The following is an 11114-nucleotide window of genomic DNA, read 5'->3' on the forward strand; positions in this document are numbered from 1 at the left end:
AGGAGGAGGAGTTGGCCGTCCGACTGGGGTCTGGAGTGTGGGGCCTCCCTGCTGCTGCGGAGTCGGGGCGGTCTGCCTCCCCCCACCGCAGGGAAAAGGGAAACACCACCTGGGTCTGGGTGCAGTTCCCCCTCCAGGGGCAAGGGCACCTAGACCCGGTTTGTAGAGTACGCTTGGGGAGTGTGATCGTGTGTACAGCGTCTCTTCATGTCTGTCTCCACGTTGGTTGAGTGTGGAGTAAGTGCATATGAGAGCATGAGGGTGGGAATGGATGTTTGTGTCTGTGTGTGCCTGTATAATAATGTTTAATGTTTAGTATTTACTGTCATATTCCCATATATCATCGTGATGTTGTTTATTCTATTACTCTTGTTCTCTTCTGCTTGTTCTCTTTTTTCTTTCTCAGCAGGTGATCCAGGTGATTGATATATGCATTTTTTTTTCTGCTCATTCTGTTGGTTTATGTTTTTTGCCCTTCTCCCCCGTCCCTCTTCTCAGCTGTTTCTCTTTCCCTCTTTCTTTCTCCCCTTCTTTCCCCCAGTCCAGTCTGTCCCGTATTCAGTAAGTGAAAATAAAATAAACAATAAAAGGTGAATCAAATAGACCATTATGGCAAGGCTGGGATGGTCCATTTGGTAAAGTAAATCCGTTGGGCATCTTTCTTTGCCTTTAGACAACAATTCTGATGCAAAAGAGCCAAACGGGACAGGCAGAAAAAATAAAAAAATAAAAAATAAATAAAATAAAATTATGTTGCTGTCATGCAAAAAGGTAATAACAAAAACTGGCAGAAGAGAAAAAAAATATTTACATTTATTAGCTGCACTGTTTTGCATCATTTGCAGTTTTTCCTGCCTAACTCTAGGATACTGGAGCAGTTCTGCAGATGAGCCTTAAGCTCATGCATGCTTGCATCAAAACAACTTTCAAAAATGTGTCTTCAAATGTAAAAGCTTTGCTTCATTCTTCAAGCAGACATGTTTAACTGTGGCTGAGCAGTATTTGTGAACGTAGTCCAGACAGGTCTTTAGTAAATGAGGCAACACAGCTAAAGGAACACCAGCAGACTAATCTATTCATCGCCACTTTTTAAAAAGATCTATAAGCAACTCTGTTCACAACAGTTCGTTTTTGAACAGTGAACATCAGCTTTCCTGATGCTGCCGAACAAACCAAACACAATGAAGAACTTTCACCAGTCAACGAATGTACAGATGTTTCCATCAATGAACCTGCGATGCTGAGGGTGAACAACAGCAAGTTTTAATCAAAGCCTGTGTGAACATATGCTTTACAGTTTACCACCATCGCTGCCCTTGGGAACGATGCAGCTCCTGATTCAGGATTTTTCTCAGTTGTATGTTCAGTTTCAGGAAAATACTGGGTCACAACTTTGTAATAGTGAAGTCACATATTCCTGTTAGGAGCCCGAGTCATTTTGGACCTCCAGTGCACATATTAAACAGATATGTAGGACTGCTTACTTCCATTTGTGCAGCATCTCTATGATTAGATCCCAGAGTGACACTAACAACTAGTTAATGTATTTATTACTTAAGTTTAGTTTAGGTAGCATATACATGTCTGAGCTTTACAAAGGGTCTAATCACACAAGCCAAGGTGTGAAACTGGGTGTGGGTCACAATCAGCCAGAGTTTCGGGTGAGCTCATTGTGAAACCTGGCCCCACCCGATCATGTGATTTCCTGAGGTCAGAGGGCCCAGGATGTGAGTGGGCGTTAAGGCGTCTGGGAAGGATCTGGATTATAGATGGCAGACAGTTGGTGTCGTAAGCCCCGCCTCTGTTCAAAGATGGTCGCTCACAGTGGACATAGATGCTTCTTTCACTCCTCTTTCAAACCATCTGTCCTCTCTGTCCAAAATGTGAACATTGGCATCCTCGAAAGAGTGTCCTTTATCCTTAAGATGCAGATGGACTGCTGAGTCTTGTCCTGTGGAGGTGGCTCTTCTGTGTTGTGCCATGCGCTTGTGAAGTGGCTGTTTGGTCTCTCCGATGTAGAGGTCTGAGCATTCCTGGCTGCACTGATGCTGCGACTGACTGAGGACCTTCACACACAAACAGCATCTACATGCAATGCATCTACCTCTGCATTAGTCTGACAGCGGTGAATGAGTCTGCTTTCACAAACAACAGCACAAATACATATACAGGAAATGCTGCATGCTGGTCACAACCAGAGCCGAAAATGGGTCCCACTCATGAGCTCTCTTCATTTTCTTTTAATTTATTCATTTATTTTAAATAAAACATGATTATTTATTGATGCATTCAAGAAGTTTACATTACATTATATGGCTTTAATAATATACCAAAGGTATACAGCTTTGATTTTGGTCATTTAGGCACAACAATCACAATTTAACATTTTATAAAAAAATGATGATAAGACTATCTGTGCTTTATCTGCAGGAAAGAAGATCTTTGATCATTGTAAACATACTTCCATCGTTGGAAAGAGACAGAAAGCTGCCGTTCGTGAGGAGGGGTCAAATTATGAGGCTGCTGTAAATAGCACAACATACTGGTTAATTAGCTCAACCACCTAGCAGTAACGCACGTTTTGCTCTTCAGAGTGCCTCCGATGATTTAGCGGTTAACACGTTCCCTTGCAAATCAAAATGTCGCAGGTTCAATTCCAGCTGAAGACAAAACTGCCTTGGAGGTTGTGTCAGGAAGGGCATCCAGCATAAAGCTGCCCAAATACACTGAAACTATGAAAGCGTCATCTTGACAAATGAACGTGACTGGATCTGTGTGGCGCTCTGCAGCTGGACAGCAGAACAGGGTCAAAGTGAGAGAAGGAAGAACACTCACACTCCCACAGCACACTTACACCTCGGCTCAGCTTGTTTGCACCTGCTCTTCAGTCTCTGCATTGTTCCACTATAACAAAGCTCTGCGCCACCTGCTCCTCCTCTGCTGGGCCAGCGTCCTCGTCTCCAGAACCGCCTGGATCTCCTTCCCGCTGCCTCTGGGTGTCTGCCGTACTGTCGGCTGGAGGCGAGGGCTGACACTCGGCGGGCTGCTGGTTCGTCACTGTCGCGTCACACTGTTGCGGGCTCGTGTGTGTGCCGTCGTCATGACTCAGCGCTGAAGCTTTTCCCACCACTGGCTTCCTGAGGCTTCTCTTCTTTGTTTCTGTGTTTGCTTTTCTTATTTGTTTCCTCCTGTCTTGGTTTGTGTTGTCCCCCTCTTTTCTTGTTGTCTCATGTTCATTTTCCTGCACTTGTCCCATCCACTCCACCAACCCTCTCAGCTCCTGCTCCTCCTCATCCACGGAGCTGAGAGAGGAAAGCTCTGACTTGACCGGACTCTCGTCTTGTGTCCCTGTGAAAATCAGCGTGTGTCAGTTAAGTGCTGGAGGCTGTTAGGGCACCCTTGGAGCAAATGACAAATTTTGTTGTATTCTGAGTGTGTGAGTGTGTGTTACCAGTGTCGTGCTGTGTTGGAGGCTGTGCTGTGGCTCCTGCTCTGAGTGTGATGTGGAGGGAAATGGCCTTGGGGCCACTGAGCTCATCATCCACTCTGCTTCTGTGGGTGTCGCTGCCGGTGTCCCCTGGAGCGCTTGCCCCTCCACTGTTCCTGCCTCTCCGACTGCCGTCCAAACTTTGCTGAGCTTTGCTGTCGTCGTTGGTAGTGAGCACAGGTGCAACAGCAGTGCAGGGATTCTCGCTGCAATCTGTCTTGGGCAGGTCAGCGGCACTCACAGCTTTAGTGCTGCTGCAGACTTTGTGGGGCTTGTCTGGAAGCAGGGGCCGGCCCCTGATGGCCAGGTCAGGGTAGGTCCTCTGCATCTCCATAATAGATGGGTCTACACTGCAGAGGTGGTAATGCTGAGGCTTAGGCTGGGGGGTTGTTACAAGCCTGGTGTCCAAGTACAGTACCTGGCAAACAGAACAGGTGATTTAGTATTGTATCATTGTAGTTTTACCTTACAGTATAAATAACATTTAGCTCACAGGCTGGCCTCTTAACGTTCACCACACTTTCGTTTATGCTCTTCTGACTGTCAGCAAGATGTCTGAAGCGCCTTCAGGGCTGAGGAGCTTCAGCTAAACGGACTGGTAAACGCCTTTCTGCTCTAGCTGAGCACTCAAAGCATTTTAAACAACTTTGTGCTTTCATTCCCACACATTCGCTGTGCTGCTTGTGTCTGAGATACTCACTCCTCTCTTCACTGCAGATGGCCCATTGCATCTGTTCATTTTCCAAAAATATGAAAGCGGACTTAAACCATCGATCTTACGGTTGTCTTTTTGGTTTTTCCTGCCTTTTCCCCAGGTCTGTTTCTTCCTCATCACTACACGCTGCTTTCTTATCTGGGTTAAAGGCTCCCCCTTCACGTGTTCAACACGGTTGATAGCTAAAAGCTTAGTTGATATAGATATCACATGGAGCCATTATTTTAAAAAGCGTCTGTTTTTTTAATATAACATGTGATTGGCATTTTAAAAGAAAAAATTGTTCATGCCACTGAAATATCTTACATACAGGCTTCCTTATTTTAGGCTTACAGTATTTTCTGCACTATAAGGCGCACTTAAAATCAACATCGGCCTTATGTATGAATCCTGGTTGTGCTTACTGACCTCGAACCGATGTTATCTGCTACACAGCGCTCAGCAATCTGTCAAAAAGATCTTAGTCAACTTTGCTAAGCTACGAAGCCGCACTGCTTGATGGACTGTCGCAGCATTACGACTACTGTAGTCAGGAGCAGAGATGGGCAGTTACTGTAATCTGATTACTTTTTTCAAGTAACGAGTAAAGTAAGGGATTACTATTGCAAAAACGGTAATTAGATTACCGTTACTTTCCCGTAGGAACGCTGCGTTACTGCGTTACTAAAACCGTGATTTTTTTTTTGCAAGAATGTCTCATGACAGTGACGTAAGCGAGTGCGACGTTCGTGACAACAGCTGTGTGCAGATCAACAATGGATCATATATCGAGTGCAGAGAGAGTATGAGCGTGCAGCGTTTAAAGCGTGGAAGTACTGACCTTACTTTGAGTTTGATTCCATAAAAAGTGACAAAAACATTAGTGTCCGCTGTGCGTGGGAAGAAAACTTCTTTTTACAGCGAAAAAACCCCTAAACTTCCAACAAGCACCGAGTAGCTACGACGTGATGGGAAACTCACAGAGAAACTCGCGGATTCTTCCACTGACCGCGGCACACCTGCACCAGGGTAAACCTCCGCCTACCCCACTCCTGCTTTACAGGTGAAAATAGAGCAACAGGACCGCTGAGTCTTTGACTTTATTTATTTTCTGCTGTGTTTTACTTGCATCTATTTGAAAGACTGAGTGTAAACACACAAAATATTTTATTTTATGTGCTGGAATGTGCAGAAAATAGGTTTAAATGTTAAACAAATTTCTTCCAGTCAGAGAATGTTGCATATAATTAAATTTTTGCTTGATGCATAAAGTTAAAAGATTAAAACTAATAAAACAAGTTTTAAAAAGAGACTTTTCCATTTGATTACATTTTGTATGATGGATTATGCAGAAAAAGTAGAACTGGGCTGAAAGATCTATCACTTTATCACCTCTTCAGCTTGTAAATCCTGTTTTTAAAAAGTAACTAAGTAATTAATTACTTTTGAAAATAAGTAATCAGTAAAGTAACGGGATTACTTTTGGGGGGAAGTAATCAGTAATTAGTTACTGATTACTTTTTTCAAGTAACTTGACCAACACTGGTCAGTAGCCTTGCGGAGTAATCTGGGTCCTAAACTCCGTCCTCTTCAGGTCCCAAAGTCAAACGAACACTGTGGCATCACTGAGCATTGAAAACTGTCTAAATTCTTTCACCTTTAATAAAACGATCAGCGTTGCTGCTTTACCAGGTGTAACAATTAAGTTAACATCCAGGCGTCCATGAAAACAGGATTTATTACATTTAACAGAGTTGTCCTAAATGATTAAACATGCAACTATTTTGCTGGTAATACCTGAAATGAGTAAAGAAAATCAACAGCCTATTTATGCAAGATAATTCATAATTTTATTGGGGGGTTATATTGGTTGGGTCTGATTATTGGGGGGGGGGGGGGTCATAACCAACCTAACCCCCCTGGAAATTACGCCCCTGACTGAAGTTGGGCTAGCTGGTATATAATGATGTGCTATGGGATTGCTAGCAACACAGCTATGTTAGCATAACATAAACAGTGAAGCTGCAGGATGAACACTAACCTTTTTCCACTCGATAAAAGTTAACGTGAAGGTTCCTGATGGTTAGAGACAAATGCAATCGCATGGCAGGATGCTGTACACGGACCAAACTTCAGTCAGGAGAACAACTGAGATAATCCATCCACTATACGAGGTTAGTCATTAATGTACTGCAACAACATGGGAATAGAGCAGCTGCCAGAGGATTCAGCATTAATGAATCAATGGCACAGAAGTGGAGGAAGCAAGAAGAATGAGTTGAGTAATGTTTGACTTCTCTGATTTTGTTTCGCCTTATGTATGAAAACAGACCCGTTCATCGGCAGCGTGCCTTATAATCCATGCGCCTTCTGGTCTGAAAACTATGGTATTTGTAGAGGCCTCTAAACCTATTGCTCTACATACCACAGCAGTATGGTGGTCCAGTGTTCTTTCTTCATGTGTTAGACATCAGTCCAGCTGTTTCCCAGCTGTGTTCCAGCTTCGACATGTTGTATTCATGTAACATAAATAATGCTGCTGAGTTTACTGATGAAAACAGATTCAGTTTTATCTCAGGCTAAAGAACGAGTCTTTAAAGGAACTATCCGAGTTGCCTTGCCGTGCTGGAACACCACATTGCACTGCCAGAGGGTTTCCAGAGTAAGGTCAGGTTTAATAAGAGGGCTGAAGGGGCAGCAGACATGGGGAGCACAGTGGAGCAGTGATTAGCACTGATGTGTCACAACTAAAGGCTCCTGGTTCAGAGCTGTGTGCGGTACGTGTTTGTGGTTTGAAATGTGCCAGTACTGTGATGCAGGTGTGGGGGGATAGTTGGGTGTGGCTTCTAGTCTAAGGTGTCCACAGCATGAACACTGACACACGACTGCAGTGCTGCTGGAGTTGAGCAGAAAAACACAAAATGTAGAAACGCGATGGCGCTTAGAGCTCGACCTGAGGATGGCTGTGTGTAACTGCGTGGATCTAGCATGTTACACACAGGACGCTGCCTCGGCCTGAGACAGGCAGACTGCGATTTACCATCAGCTGCTGAAGATGGCCTTTCTGTTGGCAAGAAGGAATAGCTATTGAGGTCGCTGCCATTACAAGCAGCTTTTCCACACTTCGATCCTGTGGAGCTGCAGATATTCAATAAAGTCAAACAGGTGGAAGCAAGAAACTCAACTTTAGCTCCAGTTAATGTTTGTCAGACACACATTCGGCTATTTTTACTTGCCAGTATCATGAAAACCACCAGAGAAGGGTCGGTGCGTGTGCTGAACGCTGGGAGAAGCCTAATACTGAGACCCTGCCTCGGGTGAAGAATTCCTGACACTACTTATTTAAATGCTTGGCTGTGATGTGCATGAATGTGTCCCAGCACAAACAGTAACACCCGGCACCCTCAGCAAGCTTCATTCATAAACAGCAAACTGAGCTGATTCTAATGTAGTTTAGTTATTAAGCTTTGTCAGTCACTCTTATATCAAATATCGTGTGGGTGCTTATTTTAAACTGTTGGGACTTGTTTTAATGAATGCACACAGTATCGTGTGTCTTCAGTCGGTCTCTGTAAAGCACTTTGTCCGGCTCTGGGAAAAGCTGCAGGTTTCAGGAAGCAGCAGCTACCTCTTTTTTATCCTCCTCCGTCTTCTTTTCCTCCTCGTCCTCCGTTTGTTCCGTTGCCGTCCTGTTTTGCGTGCATTCAGTCAGTTTCACAGCTCGCTCTCGTCTCTGAAGAACATCGAGCCACTCCTGTAAAGTAAGACAATCACCGTCACGTGGCGGTCAAACCAAACCCATCTAGCGTGACCTCTGACCTGCCGTCTGTGTCACCTGCACATCCTCTCCCAACAGCCACTCCTGTGTCAGGCTGCAGCCTGATCTGTGCTGAGGGATTTCCCATGATGCTTTACTGATTTCTATTCTGCCCCCCTCTCGTACTGATTGCATGCTCGTTACCTCACAGCACAAAGCACTTTGCTGCTGTGTTTGAGTAAAAATCTGATTTAACTGAATTGAATAATGCTTCAACAATAATAATAATAATAAAAATTAATGTCTTTTTTGTATACTTTGTTTTTCCTTTCTCTGATTTTGTCTCTACATTATTTCTTTGCTTACTTTTCTTTTAGAGCCACTTAGTGTAGGAATTCTGTATTAATTCCCAGGAGATCCTGAATTGTTTAAGGTGAGCAGGGGTCAGATGCAGCAAGGCAGCAACATTGGGGAATTCTGCACACATTCAATTCAGAATGGGCTCATATTTTCTCTTTATATGTTTCTATGTTCTATTAATAATAAAATCTGGCTTTATGAGGTTTGCAAATCACTGGATTCTGGTTTCATCTATATTCCACACAGCTACACAACCTTTTCACAATTGGGTTGTATTTGGCAGCATGGAGCCGTTTTCAGCAGTTGTTATTCTGGGATTCATGACTTTATTCAGAGCAAAGTATAAAACATGACACTTCCTCCTCACACTGCTGAATATTAGAATGGAAATGTGCCAAAGCTGAGCAACCATGAAAAGTTACAGTCATTTAGTATTTCATGGTGACACACTGAATATGCCACGGCTCCAAGGTTCCACCGTTTAAACTCACAGCTTCAAAAAGGGAGGAAATAAAAAAGGGGATAATTTATGGGGAATGATCAGAGGAGCAGGGTCCAGGAACCAGGTTTCACTCTCAGTGAGAGTTTGCTAACTGTGATATGAGGAAGAGACAAAGAGTTAAGCTCAACTCTGCATCAGTTACTGTGGTACTCAACCTGCTGGCCGGCAGGTTTTCTTTAACAAATTCGGAGTTTCTCCCTGACTCCGCCTTCCTGCTGCAGCTGAACCAGCTGACGGACACCCCTGTTCACAGAATTCATGTGTTTACAAACGTTGAAATCTTAGTTAGATGTTAGTTATTTTTCTTTTTAACAAGTGCTTTTATAATCAATGAGCCATCAGTGTAAGCGCAGAGACAGCGCTCACATCAGGGATTTATTATAGTCTCTGTGAGTCTGTGCACAACTTGAACTTCAGTATCTTGCCCGAGGATGTTTCAGCAGGTGGACTGGAGGAGACAGGTTCGATTATCTACTCTACAAGCTGAGTACAGCTGCTCAGCCCTACTAACTTACCACAGTGGCTTAAAAAACAATCGATGTGATATACTGTAACGTAACTGATGAGACGATTACTAACATGAAACATGGTCATACCTGTGGTCTCAGCTGATCCTCCTGAAGTTCCAGGAAGTGGTTACATTCCACTCTGGCCAAGAGCAGCTCAAAACCAACGAGCATGGCTTTGTCTGCATTAACATCCTCACTGAGCCTGTACTCACTGAAATGCATCAAACAGAACAGAGACAAAGTGATGAGGAGAGCAGAACCACAGACGACTGAGGTGGCTGCAGCTGTGCGGGTAGAGTCTGCTAATCGGAAGGTTGATACCTGTCTGCCAATTATTCTTGGGCAAGATACTGCAGGTTGGGCTCTGATGCATCCATCACAGTGCAAATCTTAGATAGAAAGCACTTAGGTACAGATAGTGTGTAAAATCTGAACTCGGGTTTTTACTTGGTCTCAGGAACCTTTGTAAGAAAAGTGATCCTATGAAAGTCAAGTCAAAGAACCTCGGCTGACCAAGGCGTGTGCTGGAGGTCAATAAAATAAAATATATTTATAAAAAAATATCCATCCATTCGCTTCCGCTCATCCTTTTCAGGGTCGCGGGGCGCTGGAGCCTATCCCAGCTGTCATATAAAAATATATTAAAAAGAAAAAAATCAGACTGCCTGCTGTGTTTTGGAGTCATTTATTCTGAGAGGGACACATATGATATATGAACAAGCTGAGTGTCTTGACACATGAAAACATTCTTGGGGAATTTTTGGAAAGCTTTGTATACACGTTGTGTCACCAGGTGTCGCTTGTTACGTGTCCACGTGTGGAATTAAAGTGGTAAATGAGCTGGACTTTTCTATTCTGAGCACTCAAACTGCTCTCTACTACAAGCCTCACTCGGTCACACATTCAGACCTGAGCACCAGTGGAATATTCACACACACACAGCTTTGGGATCGCGTCCATTTAACCCGCTCTACCTCCTGAGTCACAGCCACCCTAAGGAGTCTACGTTTGTCCTGACAAAGAGCTGTGCAAGGCTGCGACCTTGTGGATTAATGTCTACAGTTGGTGCGTCACTCTTGCGCTGGTTCTTACCATTGTTTGGGGTCTGTATGAGGCACATAACCAATGGAGGCCAGGACAGACTGTATGGTGGAATTGCTGAAAACTGGCTCAAGACAGTAAACAAATGGAGCCGTAAATGTCTGAAAGAGAAAGAAAACACAAACACGGTTCATCTGTTAGTACACAGGCTCAGTGATCACTTCCGTTTGGCCTGACACAGCTGTGAGCAGAAAAAAGATAAGCGTCACTGGGCTGTTGTGTGTCCACTCACTGCTACACAAGCAGATGTTGTGACACGGTGTGGTTCAGCTGAATGACATCTGCAGTCACAGTGTAACATGTCAAACGAGTATCAAGTGTACTCCTGTACAGAGCCGCTGTGCGGGAAACGCGGCGCGTCTTCTGACCTTTAGTGTCCTGATTTCCTTCTTCCATGGCTGCAGGAACAGGTTGACGCACAGAGTTTCCAGCACTTCTGAGGCTCTGATGAAGGCGGACAGGTGTTTCCTGAAGTCGCTCTGAGCCTCACAGCGCTCAGTCACAGCCTGGTAAAAGGGGAACATTGTGAAAGTCCCGCCGGTCTCCGCCTCGCTCAGTAGATACTGAGCCGCCCTCTTCTGCAGCTGGGGGTCGCGGCACGGCCCGACCTCTGCCCGCTCCTCCAGGTAACACTTGACATAGTCCGCGTACACGTCCCCGCGGGAAGGAGCCGGCCCTCCTGCTCCGGTACCGTCCTTCATGAC

At 44.6% G+C, this 11114-nt stretch overlaps 1 protein-coding gene across 1 annotated transcript; it reads right to left on the bottom strand.

The window, feature by feature from the left end:
- Positions 1-2233: 2233 nt before the first annotated feature.
- On the bottom strand, positions 2234-11111 carry LOC308388071 (uncharacterized protein; the record flags this gene model as incomplete). Its single annotated transcript, XM_080868556.1, has 6 exons — positions 2234-3348; positions 3452-3905; positions 7810-7935; positions 9397-9520; positions 10402-10511; positions 10779-11111. 6 exons carry the CDS (start codon positions 11109-11111, stop codon positions 2885-2887), a joined length of 1611 nt encoding a protein of 536 aa, XP_080724682.1. The 3' UTR covers positions 2234-2884.
- Positions 11112-11114: the final 3 nt, after the last annotated feature.

This window comes from Rhamphochromis sp. 'chilingali', assembly GCF_963969265.1.
Source record: "Rhamphochromis sp. 'chilingali' genome assembly, chromosome: 20".
NCBI lineage: Eukaryota > Metazoa > Chordata > Actinopteri > Cichliformes > Cichlidae > Rhamphochromis > Rhamphochromis sp. 'chilingali'.